At 53.7% G+C, this 21,257-nt stretch overlaps 5 protein-coding genes across 5 annotated transcripts; 3 read left to right on the top strand and 2 right to left on the bottom strand.

The window, feature by feature from the left end:
• Positions 1-588: 588 nt before the first annotated feature.
• Positions 589-3,648, bottom strand: BDY24DRAFT_76778 (uncharacterized protein). The gene is made up of 2 exons (XM_076645120.1): positions 3,558-3,648; positions 589-3,465 (listed from the first exon to the last, which is right to left on the bottom strand). The coding sequence occupies exon 2, from the start codon at positions 3,156-3,158 to the stop codon at positions 864-866; it is 2,295 nt and encodes a 764-aa protein (XP_076495915.1). The 5' UTR covers positions 3,159-3,465; positions 3,558-3,648; the 3' UTR covers positions 589-863.
• A 4,841-nt stretch (positions 3,649-8,489) lies between these two features.
• On the top strand, positions 8,490-11,476 carry BDY24DRAFT_422884 (sugar porter family MFS transporter; the record flags this gene model as incomplete). The annotated part of the gene is made up of 18 exons (XM_076644016.1): positions 8,490-8,621; positions 8,693-8,725; positions 8,809-8,816; positions 8,882-8,914; positions 9,042-9,235; positions 9,317-9,394; positions 9,454-9,560; positions 9,636-9,703; positions 9,832-9,971; positions 10,041-10,142; positions 10,212-10,262; positions 10,345-10,363; positions 10,430-10,590; positions 10,679-10,782; positions 10,862-10,881; positions 10,973-11,028; positions 11,106-11,183; positions 11,298-11,476. Exons 1-18 carry the CDS (start codon positions 8,574-8,576, stop codon positions 11,474-11,476), a joined length of 1,479 nt encoding a protein of 492 aa, XP_076495914.1. The 5' UTR covers positions 8,490-8,573.
• A 1,422-nt stretch (positions 11,477-12,898) lies between these two features.
• Positions 12,899-15,506, top strand: BDY24DRAFT_415712 (t-SNARE; the record flags this gene model as incomplete). Its single annotated transcript, XM_076643488.1, has 11 exons — positions 12,899-12,928; positions 13,081-13,142; positions 13,296-13,437; positions 13,823-14,080; positions 14,318-14,378; positions 14,492-14,565; positions 14,661-14,780; positions 14,951-15,084; positions 15,173-15,201; positions 15,309-15,363; positions 15,494-15,506. The coding sequence occupies 11 exons, from the start codon at positions 12,899-12,901 to the stop codon at positions 15,504-15,506; spliced, it is 978 nt and encodes a 325-aa protein (XP_076495913.1).
• A 619-nt stretch (positions 15,507-16,125) lies between these two features.
• BDY24DRAFT_390943 (aldo/keto reductase) lies at positions 16,126-18,749 on the top strand. The gene is made up of 14 exons (XM_076640740.1): positions 16,126-16,294; positions 16,370-16,413; positions 16,498-16,595; positions 16,685-16,753; positions 16,924-17,050; positions 17,171-17,235; positions 17,374-17,548; positions 17,668-17,737; positions 17,843-17,958; positions 18,049-18,063; positions 18,169-18,200; positions 18,299-18,308; positions 18,386-18,452; positions 18,540-18,749. Exons 1-14 carry the CDS (start codon positions 16,137-16,139, stop codon positions 18,559-18,561), a joined length of 1,068 nt encoding a protein of 355 aa, XP_076495912.1. The 5' UTR covers positions 16,126-16,136; the 3' UTR covers positions 18,562-18,749.
• On the bottom strand, positions 18,750-21,158 carry BDY24DRAFT_390939 (isopenicillin N synthase family dioxygenase). Its single transcript, XM_076640739.1, has 13 exons — positions 21,042-21,158; positions 20,868-20,941; positions 20,668-20,762; positions 20,492-20,553; positions 20,373-20,393; positions 20,121-20,279; positions 19,960-20,044; positions 19,731-19,832; positions 19,492-19,558; positions 19,357-19,396; positions 19,229-19,257; positions 19,036-19,139; positions 18,750-18,957 (listed from the first exon to the last, which is right to left on the bottom strand). Exons 1-13 carry the CDS (start codon positions 21,110-21,112, stop codon positions 18,826-18,828), a joined length of 1,041 nt encoding a protein of 346 aa, XP_076495911.1. The 5' UTR covers positions 21,113-21,158; the 3' UTR covers positions 18,750-18,825.
• Positions 21,159-21,257: the final 99 nt, after the last annotated feature.

Genomic DNA, 21,257 nt, shown 5'->3' with positions numbered 1-21,257 from the left:
TCTGCTAATCTATACGCTAATGCAAGTCTTCCCTCCCGCGTTCGTCACTGAGTGAAGGGTAAACCCGAAAGGGGCAATACAGTTTCTCGAAGAAGGGGAGGTCTCGACGCGCCGTCGTTTACACTCGTTCTTCCTCTAACGCGAGAAACTCACCGTCAATTTCCTTCTCTATGTAAACTAGGAAAGTACGGAACGGAAGAGTGTTGATCATCCAGCATCAACTACCCGAGGGAAAGCTCTGAGAACCTCAGTGAAAAAAAAAAAAAAAAAAAAAAAAAAATTAAAAAAAAAAAAAGCACTTCGTAGTAAATAAAAAAAAAAAAAAAAAAAAAAAAGACACGGCCGGACTCAAAAGACCATCGAGCAGATTTACAGGCAAGGAAGGAAACTTCAGAACCAGAACTCAACACCCTTGCAGTTCCTGCCCAGGGTCACAACAACGAAGCACCCCCAAAACCCTCCAGCCCCTCGACTCGAACGAAGAACACACCCGTCGAGCCTCCATCGCGCGGTCCTCTCTCCCCTTCCCCTTTCCCTTTCCCTCTCTTTCCTTCCTTCCTTCCTTCCCTCTCCCTCCGTCCCATTATTCCCCGGGGAAAAAATGATCATTTAAGAAAGAGAGACGCGATCTCCCCAGCAGCGAGGAAAATCCTGGACGAAACAAAAGAAGAACAAAAAGAGCAAACGGGAACGGGAACGAAACGAGCACACTACTGGAAAAGAAGGCGAAGAGAGGAGAACAACGTGAAGACACAACCGAAAGGGAGAGAAAAGGAAAGGAAAAGTAAAAGAAACGTAAAAATACAGAAGGAAAACGTAACCGAAGAAAACGACGACGAGAGACCGAGAACCCACGACGCGTCTCACTCCTTCCCGCCTTCCTCCCCTTCCCTCCCCTCGAAGAACCCACTATCCCTCGACCCCTTACTCTTCTCCTCCGTCCCTTTCACCCTCTTCCCCTCCCCCTCCCTCTCCTCAACACTAGCAACCGCCCAACTTCCCTTCCTCTTCCTCCCACTCGCCTGCTGGCCTCCGTTCCCATCCGGTGTTGTCGCCACTCCCCACATGCCCGAACCGTTCCCCGGCGTCGCAGGAGCGAGTCCAAGGGAGCGGGTGAGGCTGAGGCTCTGAGGGGAGGAGAGTTGGAAGAAGGAGGAGGCTGGAGGGGAGGAACCGAGTTGGGTTGTTGCTGTTGTTGTTGTTGTTGTTCGAGCGTTGGAAGAGTAGCGTTGGTGAGACGCTTGGGAAGAAGGGATCCCCCCGTTGGTTGAGTTGAACAAGGTGGAGTTGTTGGAAGGTGTGGAGGAAGGATGACCGTGAGAGGACGAAGTGGAAGAAGAGGATTTGAACGGTGTTCGTGTGGAGGAGACGTTGGAAGTGTAGGATTGGATGGACGTCATTCCGAGGGGGATCGAGGGTTTGAAAGGGGTTGGGTGGAAGATGGGCAGGAGCGTTGCCGTTCCTGCTTGGGAGGAGATGAGGGACGTTAAGGGGGCGGAGGAGGAGGGACGACGATGAGGGATTTGAGGAGGGATGAAGAGGGGTTCGAGAGGGGAGTCTCGTTTCGAGGAGGAAGAGATGGGTCCTGTTGGACCGTTGTTGGGGGAGGAAGAAGGACTGGAGGCGGTGAGGGTGAAGGGTTTGGAGTCTTCTGGTTCGTCCTCGTCTTCCTCGTCCGAACCTCCCTCGTCCTTCCGTCGATCCTGAACGCGTCTCGACGACGAGGAAGAACTCGCTCCCCAAAGTCTCGAAGGAGTTCCCGATCCAGATCCAGCTGATCCTCCTCCAAACCCAATCCCAACCCGTCGACCTCTCCCCTTCCCTTCAAACGCAACCTCCATGCTCCTCTTCGCGTCCTCTCCCCACCTCAACCCCGGAATCGAAGGTCTCGAACTCGACGACCCAACTCCCTTACCACCACCCATCGACCTAGCCGAAGGAGTAGGCGTCCCCATCGGGACAGGCTTCGACCTGACTTGAGAGAACCTCGACGACGCGTCGTCCGTCAAGAGGTCTCCTGGCGACGAGAGGAGACGCCCATCGTTGGTAGGAGGGGAGCGACCGATCATCCCTGGTGAAGGAGGGGAAGACTGGAGGAACTCGTCGTCGTTGGTTCGAGTGGAACCGAAGGCGGGGGAGGATTCGAGGTTGGTTTCTTGGGAAGCTGAGAGAGGGTTGGTGGGAGCGGAAGGCGAGAAAGCTGAGGAGGCGGCTCGACTTTTGGGGTTGAGAGGTTCGGTGGTGGATGAAGATGGGGAGTCCTTGGGAGGTCCAACGAGGGAAGGTTGACGAGATCGACGAGTCATCCCAGGGAGAGGTTTGGGAACGACAGGGAAGAGGGTTTGACGTTCTAGTTTCCTTCGTTCCATCTCCCGTTCCTCCTCCTCCTCCTCCTCATCGTAATGGTCCTCCTCCTCCTTGAAAGTCCGACTGTAGTCAAACGAAGGTTCCTCGTACTTGATAGGGGACGATCGATCTTCCTCCTTGACCTTCATCGACGTCTCGTACCGCCCCACGTCCATCTCGGAAGTCCAAACCTCCTTCGGCGGCGACGCGTCTTCCTCCTCCTCCTCGCTCTCCGCCTCGTACTCCAACATCGAAGGCTTGACTGGCGAGCTCCCGTTCGCTCTAAGAGCCATCAACAACGCTGCTGCTCCGTCATCCTCGACTCCTCTAGGCATTCCAAGGAGAGGACCGTCGTCTCGTCCTCGGGAGGGGAAAGACGATCGTCGTTGAGGAGAGAACCCTGGCATCGTCATCTGAGGACGAGCCTTGTGCGGAGAGATGGATCCGAGTGCTGAGGTAGGTCGACGAGGGATGTCGAAGCGAGCTGGGACGTTTGGAGCGGGAGGGTAGTGGGTTGAAGGGTGGTAGGGGAGGGGCGTTGGGTTTGGGTAGTGGTTGGGAGGGTAGGAAGTGTACTGAGGGAGGTGTTGAGGATGAACGTTGTCGTAGGGGAGTTGAGCGAAGACTTGTTGGTGGTGAGGGTGGTGTTGGTGAGGGTAGTACTGCTGCTGGTGGAAGGGTGGTGCCGTCGTCGAGTCGACTGGAGAACAACCGTCGTCGTTTCCTTCAACCTCGGACTCGTACATCCCTTCCTCCTCCTCCTGACGTCTCCTCGACTGTTCCAGCTCCTCCTGAGCACCATCACGCTCCATCGGCAGCTTCCTCCTCGAAGACGACACTCGAAGCGGAGCAGGAGCAGGCAGAGGAGCGGCCTTCTCCTTCCCCTTCCCCTTCGTCGTCGCCGACTTCGAGATCGGAGCAGCAACGGCGACCTTCTTCTTGGGAGGAGCTCGACCAGCAGCTTTGGTAGCAGGAGCTTTCCGTTTCCCTTTGGTTCCCTCGACGACGACGGGGACGGGTTCGGGTTCTGCTTCGAGCTCCTCCGCGGCTTCCTCGAGATCGTCCTCCTCCTGGATGGCGTCCTCGTCCGAGCCTGAACGACCAGCTTTTCGGAGAGCTCTACAGTCGACAAAAGAAGGAACGAGATGAAGAGGTCAGCTCGAGAGAAGAGATAGGGAAGGAAGGAAGGGAGAAGGACGGGGAAGACGAACCTCTTCTTACTCGCCCACTTCCGCTTGCTCTCCAACGATCTCTCCCGTCGCTCCTCGTCCGTCTTGGGTCGTCCTTCGTCTGTTTGACCAAAAACCGCAACCTAGTCAGCTTCTTCTTCTTCTTCTTCCCTTCCCTCCATCCAACCGAATGAAACGAAAGAGAGAAACCCTCACTCTTGTCCCACCTCGTCCTCCTCGGCTGATCACTCAACGGGATCCCATGCTTATCGCACAGATGTCTCCTCCAGATCGATCGAGCGTGTTTTCCCTTGTAGACTGAGAAAAAATGAAAGAGGTGAACCCCCCAGAAACGCGTCAGTCAAAGAAACGCATACACTCCCTCCCTCCTCTCCTCCCCTCGCCCCGTCCCTCCTCCTCCCTAAACGCGTCCCCCATTAAAAAAACAATCTTGGTCGTCACTGACCCTTGTCACAAAAACAACACTCGAAATCCTTCTCGCCTGACCCAGCGGCAGGATTCGGATCGAACAACCTCCCTCCCTTTCCAACGAGCATCCTGACGTTGTTGAGCATGCGATACTCTGGAACGACGACGCCTGTGATTAATCCTTCCGATGCGTCTTTGTTGGACGTCTTGCGAGCTGGGTTTATGGTGGGTTTGGGTGGGTTTAGGGTGGTTGGTTTGAGCTGGGAAGGAGGAGGAGGAGGAGGAGGAGGAGGAGGAGGGTAAGGCCAGGAGGAGGAAGAGGAAGAAGGCTGAGGTTGATTCGAGGACCAGGTGGAAGAAGAGGAGGGTTGTTGGTGGTTGGAAGGACCTAGGTGGTGATGGTGCTGAGGAGGAGGAGGAGGGGGTGGTGGTGGTGGGTAGGAAGAGAAGGAACGATGGAGAAGAGGGTAGGACGACGACGTTGAAGTTAAGCTTGAAGGGTTGTGATGCGGCGGAGGAGGAGGATAGTATTGACGAGAGAGGTTGTTGCTGTTGGCGTAGTAGGCTTGAGGTTGACGCTCGTGAAGAGAAGAAGGAGCCATCCAGGACGAGGAAGAAGACGAGCTTGACGGGTCAACGGGAGGACGAGAAGGAGGAGGAGGAGGAGGCGAGGAAGTGGAGGAGGAGGATGGAACGACGATTCCTTCTAGAGTTGGAGGAGAAGGATAGTCGTGGTGGTTGGAAGGAGAAACCGAACTTCCGCGATCCTCGTGTTGTTGATTTTTCGCGTGAAGTGAGAAAGGGGGTTCTTCTTGAGGGGGAGGAGCAGCGTCCGAAGGGCAGTGGTTGAATGATGCTCGCAAACTACTCTCCCTCTCCCTTCCTTCCTCTTCATCGTCCCCATCTGCTTCCGCTCCTCCTCTATACCCCCGTTCGTTCGAAGCTGGCCATCCAGGGAGGTAGGACTGTTTCGGAGGGTGGTGGAGCGAAGGGAGGGGCAGGGAGGAGGAGGAGGAGGAGGAGGAAGGAGCTCGCCGCGAGGAGGAGGAGGTCGAGGAACGCTCCGCTGTCTGTTCGACTCCTTCGTTGGAAGAGCGAGGAGAGTTTGAGTTGATTGCTTTCGAGTTGGAGGAGGAGGAGGAGGGGAGGCGAGGCAGGGAAGCCATCGTTCCTCGGAGAAGAGGGAGTGGAGTAGTAGAGGAGGATGGGAGGAGTCGAAGTTGGAAGTGGGAAGGTCGAAAGAGTCGCGCGACGGGAGGGACGAGCTGCGTTTTGATGAGCACTTTGAGAGCAGAGACGCGTCGCGTTTGGGAATTCATCCGTTTCTCTCTTGTTTCCGTTCTTTTGGACAGAGAAAAAGGGTGTGAGCATGCATAGAGAAAAAAGGTGATTTATTAGGGTGATAAGTAAAGGGGTAATTCGAGAGAGGGTATCGAAAGCAAAGAAGGGGGAGTGTGAAAAGCAAAGCGACGAGGAAGCAGCGAGAGAGAGAAAGCGAAAGCAAGGAGTCGAGAAAAAATTGCAAGTGAGCAGGAAGCGGACAGTCCGTGAGAAAAAAATCAAAGTGCGGCCGTAAAGGAGAGAGAGAGAGAGAAACAAGTCCACGAGCACGAACCCAGAACGACGCGTCGTTCCGTCCGTTCGTCCAGCGATCCATCCATTCAAGCCTTCGGAGTCACGTTCATAGGTTTAGAAATCAGGTAACCCTGCCCAACCCACGACAAAAACAAACAAATTCCAAAGTCAGCCCTCCCATCTCTCTCTCTCTCTCTCTCCAAGCTCGTCCCTCCTCCTCTTGCTCACTCACCTTCAACCTCGCCTCCCCCTCCGCCTTCTTGCCAAACCCACCCCACCCGACATCCCTCATCCCGCTCCCCTCACCCTTCCCAATCTTGACCCTCCCGCTCTCTTCCTGCCCTCCAAAGCTAACAAACTTGGTCTTCCCCTCGAGACTCCTTTCCGCGTCCCGGTCGGCGTTGGGGAAGAACTTGTACTTCGATTCTCTGGTCGGTCGGGCTGGCGAAGAGGGGTACTTCTCGTTGTCGTAGGAAGATGAAGAGGAAGAGGTGGTGGGGGTGGGAGCTTCGAAGGCGAAGATCTGGCGGGTCGTTTTGAGGGTCGGACCGAAGTAGCCCTGTGCGAAGGAGGAAAAGAAAAGAGGAGAGAGAGAGAGAGATTGAGGATGTCAGCTGAGTGTGTTCAAAGTAGATGAGAGATTGGTGGTGTGAGAGAGAACGGGGAGAAGACGCGTCGAGAACGCACGAGCACGATGTTGAAGCATCCGAGAACGAACAGGAACCAGCACGAGACGACCGAGAAGAGAGGGACAAAGTGGGAGAGCGTAGTGGTTGCGACGCTGACAAGTAATCGAAAGAGGGAACTGTTAGCGAGAGGAGAGAACGACGACGAGGGAGGAGGTGCAGCTCACAAGCATTCGATGAACCCGAGAACGGCGAGTCCATGAGCTGGTCCGAGAGGTGGTAGGAAACTGTCCATCAGGCAAGCAAAGGGAGAAGACGTCAGTCTCTAGGGTTTGAAACGAAAAGGGAGGAGAAAGGGACGAACAGTTCAAAGAACCTCCGAACGAAACGAGGACCTCCCACCTCGCTGAGGAAGAGGACGACGGAAACGAGAATGATGAAGAGCCTGCTCAGGATCGAGTAGAAAGGACCTCCGACTTGGTTGGGGATGGCTGCAAAGCAATCAAAGTCAAGGGTCAGCTTTCCCTTTGATCTCGAAGGGAGCGAGAGGGGGACGAACTGCTGTTTTGAATCACGTCGCACTCCCAGTCGTCTGCGTCTTCCGACCCGTCGGAGAGACCTGAACTTGGAGAGCCAGCTTTGATCCAGGCGTTGACGGCTTTGAAGTCGCTGTCGAAGCAAAGAAAAGTCGTGAGCTTCGAGTGGCGAAGGGAAGAAGAGAGGAAGAGCGAGCGACAGACTCACGAAACCATGAGGACGATGGTCGAGGCGATGACCAGCAGTATCGAGACCATCGAGAGAAGCCGAATGAGGTTGAGGAAGATCCATATGGGACCTGAAGCTCTCCGAGAAGAAGGGGCAGAGGAGTTGGGGAGGAGGTGGTTGAAGGACATTGAAAGGGAGAAAGAAAGAGCGACCGGCGCCTGAGATTGATTGACGAAGGTGAGGGGCGGGAGAGAAGTGGAAAGGAAGAGAGAAAAGTAGAGTCTTGAGTCTTGAAAAGTGCAGGTTGATGTTGAGAGGGAATACGAGAGAAAGGTCGAGCTTTTTGAGTGGAATCGAGGGGAGGGAAGGAGGGACAAAGGGAAGTCGAGGGCGAAACAGGGGAAAGGGTGAAGGGGGTGAGCTCGACTCATGAAAGGGAAGGGAAGATGAGGTCGCCCTTCAACAACCACGTCGAATCAGCCCACGAAAACGGGATCGTAGGAAACCAGCGAGGTCGATAGTCGACAGGATCGGAGCGGATTGGTTAGGTGCGCTCCTGGATGAGGGATGAGAGGTGGTCGAAGAGGAGGAGGATTGATTCCCTCTTGGTGAGCTCGTCCTTCGTATCTTGAGACGTGTATCGAGTGGCAAAGAGGTCGGGTCATTGCTGGGATGGTTTCATGCTCCTCGCGTACCTTCCGGATTCGTTGAGGGTCGTCGCGGAGGGTTGAAGTGTTCGAAGGGTTCGGGGGGAAGGAAGGAATCGAAGGGAGCAAGGGGAGGGAGGGAGCGAAGAAAGGAGTCTCGAGCTGATGTATGGCGCGAAGTTAGAATACATAGTCAGGAGGTGTAAGAGCTAGTTCGTCGTTGTGTGGATCATGGAAGCGGGAGTGCTGGGAGGGAGGAGGTAGTGGAAGAGCTGGAGCTGGTTTGGGAGAAGGAAGGTCGAGCTCACGACCTTCCCCTTCCTCCCTTCCCCCCTTTTTTTTCGCCTCGACAAAACAGTCACCATTTTAGCGATCCTATCGATGTATGTTTCTAAGATGCTGACTCTCTTTTTTTTTTTTCTCTGTGTCAGCTCGAAGGAGCAGAATTCTCGAGGTCTCCAAGGGTTCCCTTTTCCCTTGGTGTTGGTCTGATCGTCGAAGCCTTGGTCGAATCCTTCGGGACGTGAACAGCGTTTATCTTGTAGTCATCGAGATCTCCACATATCTGAGAGCTGGGGAAGTCGAGGGCGATGCTGCTTTACCCGGTTCTGCTATGGGGAGTTTTTTTTTCTCTCTTTCTTTCTTCTCAACCTTCGAACCGACGCGTCCCTTCCTTCTTCTCTCAGTTCTACCCAGCCATCGTCTTTCGGATCATAGACAGCTCCCCTTTCGACTTTATTCCCCTATCCTCCCCGTGGCAGACGCGTCCTTCGCTCTTGGAGAGGTCCGACGATGACGACCCGTCCCTTTGTTTCCCTCGACGCGTCCAAGGCGTCCTCTTGTCGGGTGCGAGCGTTCGGACGAATGGACCCAAAGAGGAAAGAGGACCGATGCTGATCTCCTTGATTACTCGGTGACTTGACACGAGGAGAATAAACGAGCTGATCTCGAAGTTGCGGTCCGAATCTTCCCTCTCTCGTCTTCAACCCTCAACTACATCTCGCTCTCCTCTCTTCTCGCCAGCACTATCTTCCCTTCTCCTCTTCTCGGTCACCACTCTTCAATCCTCAGTAATCATGATCATTAACGGACATCCGGTCGGAGGATCTTCCATCGCTCTCACGGTGCGTTCTCGTCGGTTCGCTTCTCGACGACGTCTCCCCCTTTGCTGACTTTACCTTTGCATCTACTCCAGCTGTTCGCATCTATTGGTGGATTCCTATTCGGAGTGAGTCTCTTAATCCCTTCCCTCCCTCTCTCTACCATCAAGAGCATCTTCTTATACTGACCTCTTTCCCGTTCTCGATTTAGTTCGACATGTACGTGAAGCGTAGATATCTAGATCCCTACTTCTAAAACTGAGCCACTTCCCTTCCTTCCTCAGTGGTCAGATCGCAGGTATTCTACCATTGCCAGAGTGAGACTCGTCTTCCCGTCTCTCAACATCTTTCGTCCCCTCGCGGAACAAGCACCTTCGTCACATCGCGCTGACCACGTCTCCTCCTCCTCCCTCTCCTTTCGTCTCCTCTTCCTCATCCTCTCAGCTTCATCGAGAGGTTCGCAGAAGCCAACCCTTCGGACCCAGATGGAGTTAAATCATTCTCAAACATCAGGTCAGGCTTGATCGTCGGTCTTCTCTCCCTCGGTACCCTCGGAGGAGCATTCTTGGGATCGTTCGTCAGTGATGCTTTGGGAAGAAGGAAGGCGATGACTGCCTCTTCATTCGTTATCTGCGTCGGTGAGTTCATCCCGAGTCCCTACTCGACACGTCTCTTCGTTCGTTGCCTCCCACTCACCCTTTCTCTTCCTCTCTTTCTAGGAGTCGCCATTCAAATCTCGAGCTCCGATGTATGGCAGCAGTTTGCCGTAGGACGTCTCGTAACAGGTCTCGGAGTCGGTGAGTGCCAAAATTGAGGTAGAGAAGAGCGGCCGAACTAGCGCTGACTCGACGTGCAGGTGCCCTGAGCGGGACGGCGCCGCTCTACATGTCTGAGCTCGCTCCGAAGCAAATTCGAGGCGCTCTCGTAGCTATGTATCAAGTCGCTATCACTTTTGGGCTCCTGGTAAGCATTGTTCTTTACTCTCTCTATCTGCTGGGGATGTCCGTCTGACCGCTGGCGACCTTTCTCTCTTTTCAGGTCGCCTACTGCATCGCAATCGGAACTCGAGAGATCCCCGGGCCTGCCTCATGGAGAACTTTTGTTGGGTGAGTAGTTCCTCCTACCAGAAGCATCCGTAGTTCCTTACAGGCGGATTCTTTCGAAGGACGGAGCGGGTCCGACTCGATTCGCCTCGACGCTTTTCTGACTCTTCCCTCTTCTTTCGATTTTGCAGCATCACGATGATCTTCGCCACCTTCCTCGGAGTTGGAATCCTCTTTATGCCTGAGAGTCCTCGGTGGCTCATTCAGCGTGGTAGGAATGCTCAGGCGAAGGCAGCCATCGCCAGGTTGCGAGGAGTGAAGGTTTCCGACAGTTCGTTCTTCTCACTTCCCTTCTTTCTCTCATCGCTCAATCCTGACCTTCGTGCCCCATCTCTTTCAGACGATCGATATGTAGAGTTTGATTACGACGAGATCGTTGAAGGTGTCGCTCTGGACGAGAGGGTCGGCGGAGGAACCTGGCTTGATTGCTTTGCGCCCCGGCGTGAGTGGACTCTACTTTCTCTCGGCTTCCAGCCCCTCTTGCTGACTCCTACGTCTTCTGTTTATGCAGTCATCAAGAGAACTCTCCTTGGAATGGGTCTGCAAATGTTCCAGCAACTCAGTTCGTACACGTCTCCTTTCCTTCTCCTCTCGTCAAATCCTCGACGCGTCCTGATGCCTCTCTTTCGCCATTCCTCTTCCAGCTGGTGCCAACTACTTCTTGTAAGCTGAAGATCGGTTCCACATATGGCGGAAACATAGGCACTGACCCTTCTTTCTTTCCTACAGCTACTATGGCTCCACCATCTTCGTCGGAGTTGGAATCGCCGATGCCTATGTCACTCAGATCATCCTCGGACTTGTCAGTTGGCTCTGCACTTTCCCTGGGATCTGGTTCTTGGAGAGGTTCGGTCGAAGGAAGCCTTTAATCATCGGAGGTCTCTGGCAGAGTGAGTTTTTGGATCGTCTTCCCCCCTCCTCTTCTGTCTCGAAAAATCACCCTGAACCTGGCTCTCGATCTCGCTCGTACTTCTTCAGGTGGTTGGCTATTTGTTTATGCTATCGCTGGTACGATCAGAGACCCCTTGAACGACCAAGGGATCGGAAAGCTCATGATTGTTTCGACGTGTCTGTTCATCGCTGTGAGTCCTCGTATCTTCATCTCTCACGCTCGTTCCGTCGACCTTCCCACTGATTTCGCTTTGGCTTCCTTCTTACCAGGGTTACGCATCAACTTGGGGGTGAGTGGATTCGACAGAAGGGAGAGACGTGTTGCTCGAACGAAACTCAAACTGACGAAACCGTCGCGCCCTTCGTCTTTTTCGACTTCAGACCTGGAGTTTGGGTCGCCACCGGTGAACTTTATCCCCAAAGGACTAGATCCAAGAGTACGTTCACTCTCCTCATCGCTTCCACTTTCGAACCCGACGAGCTCACCCGTCTCCCGTTCTTTCTCCTCCATCAGTGCAAAGTATGTCGGTCTCGACGAATTGGCTTTGGAACTTCCTCCTCGCCTTCTTTACTCCCATGATCACCTCGAAAAGTAAGTGCGACAACCTGGCTTCCTCGAGAAGAAGATGCATCGTTCGACGCGACTGACTTCCACGCCGCCCTTCACTCTGCCCTTTTCTCTTTCCTGTTCTCTCTACCTTCACAGTCAATTACAGCTACGGATTCGTCTTCGCAGGAGCCAACTTCGTCGGCGTTACCATCGTCTACTTCTTCCTCAAAGAGGGAAAAGGACTCAGTCTCGAGCATCTTGCGATTTTGTGGGAGGATCGGTCGACTCCCGTACGTCCTCTTCCCTGTCTTGAAACGGATCTCTGCTTATGCTGATCCTCCCTTTTCTTTTGCTTCTCAGGCTTGGAGATCTTCGGACTGGGGTGAGCATCATTCTGATCGAGTCTTCGACGCGTCGAGCATGCTCCCTTCGTCGTGCTGACCTCTTCCTCTCTACTGTCCCTCTCTTATCTCTCAGTTCCTCCTGGCTACGACACTCGAACCGGTGCTGCCGTCATTTCCCCGAAGGAAAAGATGAGGGGAAGCGACATCGAAGGTCCCATCGCCGAGGGTCAGCACGTCGAAAGTGTTCCACCACCGACTGAAAGGCTCAACACCGGCTCGAATGCCTGAACTTCCGCATAGAAGTTATCTTTCTACATCCCTCTACGCTAGATCTGTTATCTTCTCTCCTCGCTTCTTAGCGGTCCCTTTCTGTTCTTGAACCTGTTCGTTTCTTGCATTCGCAACCCAGACTCGTTTGGGATCTATTTTATCCTGTATCTGTATCGAATGTAGCCTACGACCTTCACCTCGGGCTGAAAAGTAATGCTCACGATGAGAGGGGAGAAGCAGTCTCGAGAGTCGAGGCTCACGCGTCGGTGGAAGTGGAACGAAAACGCTCGACTTCTAGTTCCCAGATTACGACCCGCTTGGACTAAGGTACCACACGGACATCTTTGGGACAACAGAAGGGGATGCTCTCGCTCAACAGCTGAACCAAAAGAGGAAAGAGAACGGAACGGGAACGAAAAAGAACCAACGATGCGTCGCGACGAAGATCGAACGAGATGGATGACGCGTACGATGAAAACATCGGTAGTGTACGATGGTCGGTTTAAGTAAACCAGATCCATTTGAGCATCTCGCAGTCGAGAGATGAGCCTCGAACCTTCGACCGAGAGCGCGACGAGGACGAAAGAGATGCTTCCCTTTCGTCTTCTCGGCCTCTCGGTTCCCAGGTCGAGGTGTATCTCAAGAAACTACGATAAAGGAGATGTCACGGAAACTGGACCTAGAGGAGAAGGTACGAAAGAAGAAAGAAGGAGAGAAGGGCAACCTGACGACGGACGCGTCGCTGCAAGTTCAGAACTTTGAGGCTTGAAGCGAAACTCATCGCCACGTCATATGTTCCCTTCCTCTTCCCTTCCTGAAAGTAGCAAAAAGGTAGATCGTAAGACTCGAAGAGTCGAAGACGACGAGGAGAGAGGGGAGGAGTTTGAGCTCGAGGAACGAAGCTCTGTTTTTTTTCTTGCATTTTTTTTTTTCGCTCTACGCCCCGGCCTTGTACATTTCTACAGACCCAGCAGGTCGACAAGCTCAACTCGCTTCGATTCTCATCGTTGTCAAGCGAAGGAGGAACGAACAGCCTCCGACGCCCTCATCAACTTCCACTTTCGCAAGCCGCTCCCAAACGTCCATCCTCCCCTCCCTCTCCCCCTTCTCCCTTCCCGTTCCCCTCTCTCTTCTCGTTCAACAATGTCTCGGGATCGACTCGCTGGTATGAGGGTGAGTTCTCCTCTATCTCTTCTCTTCGCTCGAGCTGGCCCTGAGCTGACTGTCCTTTGTTCCTTCCTTTCTCGTTCCATCTTGCTTCCTCCTCCTCCCTCCTCCCTCTTCCCTCTCCTCGACTTCGCTCTCTTGCTGTTGGATCACCTCAGCCTTCTAATGGTGCTCCCTCTGATTCTTACAATCAGCTCAACTCTCCTAGTCAACCTCAAGGGTAAGCTCAACCTTCTTTTCCCTTTTCCTTTGATCCCAAACCCACGCGCCTCCTCCTTTCCTTCTCCTTCCCTTCGTCAACGCACCTCCTCCTTTTCGCGTCCTCTCATCTATACTGACTACACCATGGTTTCGTCGGCTTCCTCTTCTACAGACAGTACGACTACGCTCCTCAGCAACAACAGCAGCAGCAGCAGCAATCGTCTCGACGAGCTCCCAACCCGTACGCCCAACAAGACTCGTCCTACGAGATGCAGCAGCCGGCAGCTCCTCAGGGAGGAGATTTCTGGCAGGAGGTACGTAGAACAGCTTGTTTTCTCTCTAAGGATGGCTTGGATGGGCGGACAGGAAGAAATGGAGACCGGTGGAAGGAGAAGGAGAAAGGAGAAGAGAGGAGGGGAGGAATGGGCACGGTCGATCCTCTCCGCTAGCTCCTTCTTCTTCTTTCTTCAGAAGGAGAAGAGGGACTCTCAGTAGTAGAGGAGATGACGCGAAACCCATCTATAGGCCCTACTCGACGAGATTCCTCCACCTTCTCTTATCAGCTCCAGCCGCTTCGTCGCCTCGCCCTCCTCCTTTCCCTTCCCTCTCCTTCCCGTCCCTTTGACCTGACCTCTCTCCCTCTCCTCTCCCTCTGCCCCGTTCTCCTCTCACCACCACTACCTCCCCCACCACTCTCAGATCGGAGACATTCGAACCTCCCTCAACCAACTTCGTTCCGCCATCAACCAGATCAAAACCCTTCACGCTCAGTCCCTCAACTCGACTTCCGGTCCTCCTCCAGAGCTCGCTCAGCTCGTCGATGAGACTCGGTCCATGTCCCAGGAGCTCAAGCAGGCTATCAAGAGGGTCAACTCGAGTACGTCGGGAGACAAGGGAAAGAAGCAGCAGGTCAAGGGTGTGAAGGAGCAGTTTGTCGGACTTTTGGGGGAGTATCAGGTGAGTTTGGGCGTTTGAGTCGACGTTTTGAGAGGAGGGATGGGTGGTTGCTGAGTAGAGGAGCGCAGATGGTATAGGAGATGGTGCTGGAACTCCATCTCAGAGAGCAGCATCTAGATCTCTCGTCGAACAAAGGAAGGAAGGACGAGGTCGAAGCGGCCTTGTTTGTCGAAGAGTTGGCTGACGTCTCCTTCCTTCCTTCCTCCTTCTTCTTGCTTATCTCTCCCTCGTCAACAGAACATCGAGAAGACCCATCGATCCAAAGTCAAGCAGAGAGCTGAGCGTCAATTCAAGATCGGTTCGTCCCCTCTTCTCCGCTCATCACCGCGGCTCCCTCCTTCGTTCGAAAAGGTCAAAGCTCACCCATCTTTCCTCTCGGTCCCTTTCGTCGCTTCCTTCCACCATCTGCAGTCAAGCCCGATGCCACTCCTCAAGAGATCGAGAACGTTCTCGAGTCCGATAACCCTCAGATCTTCCAGCAGGCTGTGAGTCTTCGTTCTGCTCGCCACAACCAGCTTTCCATTCCTTCTTTTCGAGCTCGAGCTGACTCCCTTCCGCTCGTCGCCTTCCGATTTTACAGCTCCTCCAAAGCAACCGATACGGTCAGGCCAACTCGGCTTACAAGGAAGTTCAGCAGCGACACGAGGACATCAGGAAGATCGAGCAGACTTTGACTGAGCTCGCTCAGCTGTTCAACGATGTGAGTTTTGAGCTTCGTTTGTTCGAGCCTTCTCTGCAGCTAGTTCTCTCTATCTCTTCGTCTCGACCTGAGAAGAGACAGATGCAGGGATACTCGAACGAAGCTCTCCATCGAATGAAACGAACCGAAGCTGACCTCTTCTTTCCCCTTCCCTCCCTTCCCTCCCTCAGATGGCCATGCTCATCGAGCAGCAGGACGAGACCATCAACCTCGTCGAACAGCAGGCTGTGGGGGTCAACAAGGACATGGAGGATGGATCTCGGCAGCTGGATACGGCGGTGGTTTCGGCTCAGAAGGCCAGGAGGTTTGTTTCGACTCCCTCCTTTCCTTTTGTCTTCGTGATTGCTGACTCCCGCCCCCTTTTCTCTCGTTCTGTGGTTTCCCATCAATAGAAAGAAGTGGATCTGCTTCTGGATCTCTGGTTCGTTCCCCATCTCGCTCTTCCTCTCTCTCCCTCTCCTTTTCTCCCTCTCGTTCTTCTCAAGCTGACTTTGCCCTGCCCTCCCTCTCCTCTCCTCCCTTCGACAGTCCTCATCCTCGTCATCATCGCAGCGGTCGTCGCGGCTGTCGTCGTGACTCAGAAGTAAGTGCGTCCCATCCAGTTTCCCTTTCCCATTCTCCTCCCCGGGCCTCGAGATGTGGACGCGTCCCGATTTTGACACTTTTCTTGATCTTCTGCAACCTTTTGCGTTTCGTTCTTTTGTGTTTCACAGCAAAAAGGCCTAATCCAACTACGCTTCACTCCTCCGATTCCGATTCCGATCCGATACCCTCAACCTTCCAACCTCCAACTTCGAACCTCGAAACAAGACGCGTCGGCTGGCCCTTCCCTTTTTCGTCTCTCGTGCTCGTCACTTCTACTCTACTCTGTTCTACACCCTCCCTATGCCTCCTCTCCACCTCAACCACTCGCTCGCTTGCTCGTTTCGCTAGCTACTCTTTAAATAATCAACCTCGACCTGATCTTCGTCTCGTTCTAAGCTCGTTTTCCTTTCTCTCTCGGACGCTTTTCTCTCTAGTTACGGTGTTAGTCTAGTCTAGTACCCGTTGGGTGTAGTCTTTTTTTTGGGGGTGGCTTCTTGAACGTTTGCATGCTTTGCTCTGTGTGCGATGCGATTATACGGGAAACGAGAGGCGTTGGAGACTCGACTCGTCCACTTTTCTTCATTCGTTTGTTCGATTTCCCAGACTTCCTCGAAAAGAAAGACCCGAACGCTCAGCTCCATTTTTCAACTACTTCCGCCTCACCGATTCCTCGCGAGAAAAAAAAAATCCTTCCTTCCTTCCATCGGCCTCAAACGAACTCAGCCCGACCCTCTTTCCCTGCTCTCCTTCCCTCCGAACTCCCATCATCGGATGCGCATCTCCCCCTCCCTCCTCTCCGTCAAACCACCCCTCTCCATCATGTCCAACCCTCTCCTCTCCCCCTCCCACGTGCCCACCTCCCAAACCCGCGTCGGCTTACCTTCGAGAGAGGGAGGAGAGGTCAAAGTGCCTTGTTTGGCTGTTGGGACGTGAGCTGCCTTCCTTCTTTCAGCCCTTTGTTCGGAAGCTAAACCTAACTCGTATCTCTATCTTATCTCGGACAGCTGGTCCTGGGGCGATAAGTCCGTTTGGGGATGGAAGGAGGAAGGTTCGCCAACGAATCGAAGAAGGGTGGAAGGAAGGAGCGTCAAGCTCACCCACCGCGTTTCGTTTCGTTTCGTTTTGGAAACAGATTTCGTGAACGTTGAGGCAGCGTTGAAAGGAGTGTTGGAAGAGCAAGGGGAGGTTTTTTTGGATAGTGCGGAAGTTTATGGGGATGGCGAGAGTGAGGTACGCAACGTTCCCTCTGCTTCGAGCGAGGAGGACAGAGAGAGATGGGCTGAGCTGACTTGGGTTGGGATTGGGACGGGAATGAACAGCGGATCATTAAGCGGTTGAGGGATGGATTGAGTGAGGAGGAGAGGGGGAGGGTTTTGGTTGCTACGAAGGTGAGTGGAATTGACTGAGGAGGAAGGGAAGGAGGGAAGGGCGCCGTGAGCTCGAGCGTTCCTCCCGTCTGTTCTCTCGTCCCGTCGTCGTTACGGAACAGAGAACAAATCCAAGCTGACCGCTACATTCTCGTTCATTCTTTCTATCGCCTGTGTTCGTCCTCGCACAGTGGCTTCCCCTCCCTTCCTTCCGAAACCCTTTCCTCTTCTCGTGCGGGATCGTCTCAGGACTCCGAGGATCCCTCAAGAGGCTCGGGATGGAGCAGGTGGAACTGTATCAGATTCATGGACCTATTGGTGAGTGCGAACGAAGTAAACAAAGGAGGTGAGGACAAGGAGAGGCGGAGAAGGTAGAGGAAGGAACAAGACGGCTGACTCGAGCGAGCGAACGCGTTCGTTTTTGGTTTCCTTCTGCAGGCTACCACTCGTGGGAAACTCAAGGTAGAGAGTTGGCCGAGTGTGTGAAGTTGGGTCTAGCGAAGGTTCGTCCAAAACCCTATCGTTTCTGGGTCCAAAACGAGCCAAATCCAAACTCACGCTCACTCTTCCTTCCCTCCCGCCTCTTCCCTCCCTCCCACCGACCTGCCCACCTTCCCTCGGCTCGACTCCGCCTCTTTCAGACAGTAGGAGTCTCTAACTTCTCCACCTCCGAACTCATCAAGATGCACGCCATCCTCGCCTCGTACGGCGTCCCTCTCGCCTCCAACCAGATCGAGTTCAACTTGTTGAGACAGAGCCCCTTAAAGAATGGACTGATGGAGGAGATGAAGAAGAGGGGGGTGGTTTGTTTGGCTTGTGAGTGCGGGTGGATGGTTGAGGGAAGGTGGGCAGGGAAAGGAAGAAGGAAGGAGGAAAGGGGAGGGGAAGAAGAAAGGAGCTGACTTGGGGTTTCGGGTTCGTGTTGGTTGGAACAGATTCCCCTCTCGCTCAAGGAAGACTTTCAGGGAAGTACAGTGCGGAGAACCCACCTCCTTCGGGACGAAGGTTCGTTTTCGACCCTCTCTCTTCCTCCATCCCTTTCCCTCCCTCCATCAGTTCGACGCGTCGAACTGAACTCACCCATCGTTCCTCCTTTTTGAACTCCTGTAGATTCTCCAACCTCCCCATGTCCCAAATTGATCCTCTCGTCAACGAGATGAAGAAGATTGCCGAGACGAGAAACGTACCGGTCTCGGCGATTGCGATCAATTGGGTTTTGTCGAAGGGTGAGTGAGGGAACGAACGTAACAGGGAAAGGGAGAGGAGTTGGATGCTGACGCGGGCGTTTGCTTTGGGCTTGGTTTGGGGGGGTGTAGGTGCTATTCCGCTTGGTGAGTGATGAGCGGAGGCGCGAGAGGAGACGGGGGGAGGGAAAGAAGAGAGGACGGGACTGATCACGACGCGTTTGCGCATTTTCGGTGGGTGTTGGATGTAAGGTGGAGCGAAGAACGCTCATCAGGCTAAACAGGTACGTCTTCTTGTTCTCTCCTTACTTCACGAAGAACAAACTGCTAACTTGCGTCTCTCTTCCTTCTCTTCCTTCTTCGTTCGCTCGTTCGTTTCCAGAACGGACAAGGCGAGTTCTCTTTCTTCCCTTCTCTCCTTTTCTCGCGCACGTCACCTGACTTGTCGATCTCATTTCGTCTCTATCAGCTCTTGGATTCCGACTCTCGGAGGAGGAGGTCCTTCGACTGGAAGCGTTGGGAGCGGAGGGGAAGACGTTCGTTCCTTTTCTCATTTTGTCCTCTTCCTTTCCTGTGTAACTCAGTGGCTGACTCTCGCTCCTTTTGCTCCTACGATCTAACAGGAGTTTCTGGCAGCACGGCTAAAGCACCCTTCCTTCTTCGAGCTCGAATCGTCCCCGTCGGAGGTCTCCAAGTTCGCTCCAATCGAATCGAGTTGGAACGGCGGTTCGGTTGTAAAGACACTCTATTTTGGTATGTATACATCGTCTCTCGACCTCACAGCGAGAAAGCAGGAGAAGGAACTCGTTTCAGCTCATCGTTCAGGGGAAGGAAATAATCTTTGAAGAGGTTTGAACTGTACTTCAACGTCTATGTAGTAAACCTGTATCTATCGCCCTGTTTTCTGCTCTACTTCCCCTCCGCCTCGTACCCACCGACCGAGACCGAATAAGTCTCCTCCAGTCGTCCTCGGACGTAGTCTCCAGCGAGGATAGGCTCGTAGCGAGCTGGTCGAGCTTCAGACACGCAGGTGGAGAAGGGCTGAGCAGAAGGAGAGAACATGAAGAAGGTCAGCGTCGAAACAGAGCGGACGACCGAGGCGAGGCAAGAAGGGCTCACGACGAGGGAGACATCGTGATCTGTTCCGAAAAAGAACGGAATCGAGAACCTCTCGGCTCCGGATCTGTTGATGGCTCGATGTCGAGTGGAAACGAAGATGTCGTCTGACGAAGGGAGAGAAACGAGATCGTCGCGTCAGTTGCGCCCGTTCGAAGAGGACGCGACGGCACGAGATTCGAGGAAAGAAGCTCACTGGACCATCGGGCAAGCTGATCAGCGATGCTATAGTTCGAAATAGAAAAGCAGAGACGTAGGTCAGAAAGGAGGTCGAGGGGGACGGGGTGAAGAACGAAAGAAGGGAGGAGAGAGACGGCGACGCACTTAATCACAAAAGTCCCAGGGATGGGAGGAGCGGAGATCCCTTCATTCGAGAACGAGGGCCGAGCGAAGCTGAGTCAGCAAGATTAAGCGACGCCGAGGGAAGAGTGTAGACGAGGCGAGACGTCGAGAACTCACAAACTCCCTGCTTGTTCAGGACCTGCAACGCCTCAACTCCGTCGAACTGACGAAGGATCGTGAAGCACTGCACGAGTCAAGGGAATGGTAACACACGGGAGCGGGAGAATCGTGTGTCAGTTCAGGTTGAGCTGTAAGAAGAACAGAGACATGAAAAGGAAAGCAACGACGCGACGACGAAGCTCGTAACCGCAATCTCATCACTTGTCAAACAGGGCAACAAGTTCAAAAAAACAAACCTCGTAATCTGTGTGTGCCCCAATTCCGAGGACTCGGTCGTCTTGAGGACCAGTTTGAGGAGGGTAGAAAAGAAGGCGCATGATCGCTGCCATGTTCTGAGTCTGTAAGAAAGGAAGAAGTGCATGGTCAGCGATAGGCCACGGAGGCTTCAATTCAACCTCTCGAAGTGGTTTAGTCTCATGGTTGAGCCGAGGGAGAGGAGAGATGGAGTCGACGCGTCGAACGAACCTTGTCGTCGAAGAAATCACGAGGAAGTCCGAGGGCGAGAGCGAAGAGAGGGAACAGACGCTTTCCGAGGGACAGAATCTCTTGGCTGATGCAACAAAAGAGAGCACCGATCAGATCAAGGTCTCTACGGAACTAAACGCGTCGTCAGGACGAGGACTCACAAATAGGTCAGAACTCCAATTCGAAAACCTTCCAGTTTCCCTCCGTCGAGCTCCTCATCCGGCCACATGTTCTCTCCGTGCTTTCCTTCAGCGTCGAGGACAGGGTTGAGGTTCGGGGGGTCGGAGGGGTGTTCTCGAGACACGTTGAAGGCTTCGTGACTGAGGGGAGGACGTCGAGAAAGGTGGTGAGGGTGAGCTCGAAGAAGGTTTGATCTGCAAAGCAACGCACTCGAGATAGAGAGGACTACTTACAGGTCTCCTCGATTTGCTGGGCTGTGGAGATAAGAGGTACAAAAAACAAAGGACTTCAGCCCCGTCTCCCGTCTTCGAGACGTTGGTTTGATTTGGCCGCAGAGAGGAAGAAAACTCGCTCAGTGTTCTCGCTCATCAGGCCCATGTATCCCTCGAAGTTATTGGACTTGGATATGTGAATCTGAGCCAGCAACGAAAGGAACCCAAGAACGAGAGCAAAAAAAGAAGGAAGAAAGGGTCAGCTCGAGCTCGCTTTCCGTCCCCGCTTCCTTCTCTCCGCCCGCGATAAGCCCACCTTCATCTTCTCCTCATCATCGAGCTCTCTGAAAAACTTCCGAGCGTAATCAAAAGTCACATTGACGAGTTCTTCGGGGACTGAGTGGTTCTTGACTGCAACACGCAAAGAGAAGAACGGAGGAAGCGAGGACGAGGGAGAGGGTGAGCTCGAGCTCAACTCAGCCATCACCGATTCGTCGATAGAGAAAGGAGACGAACCGTAAAAGAACCCAGCAACGAGACAAGCTTCGCGAACCGAGTCTACGAGCTCTTCGTCGGAGAGGGAGAGATCACTGTATTGGTAGAGAAACGGAGGGGAGAGAGAGAAGGAGAAGAAAGGCGTGAGCTCCGACTCGTTTGCTTCTTTGGCAGAGACCCAGAGACCGAACTCACATGATGGGGATCTCGTCAAAGGACTTGGACGAAAGGGAAGCAGCAGCATCGAGAAGGGAGGTAGAGGTCATGTCTGGAAAGAGAGGAAAGGCGAGGTTGTGGATTGAGAGAGAAAGGAGGAAGATCCGGCGACCAAAGTTCAAACGAAGCGAAGTTGACTCGGCTTCGGACGAGATTGGACAGGCTGCGCGAGCAGATTTTCAGCTCTCGAACTGT

This window comes from Mrakia frigida (assembly GCF_051309035.1).
Source record: "Mrakia frigida strain ATCC 22029 unplaced genomic scaffold BDY24scaffold_18, whole genome shotgun sequence".
NCBI classification, from domain to species: Eukaryota; Fungi; Basidiomycota; class Tremellomycetes; order Cystofilobasidiales; family Mrakiaceae; genus Mrakia; species Mrakia frigida.
This window is presented reverse-complemented; position numbering and strand designations above follow the sequence as displayed.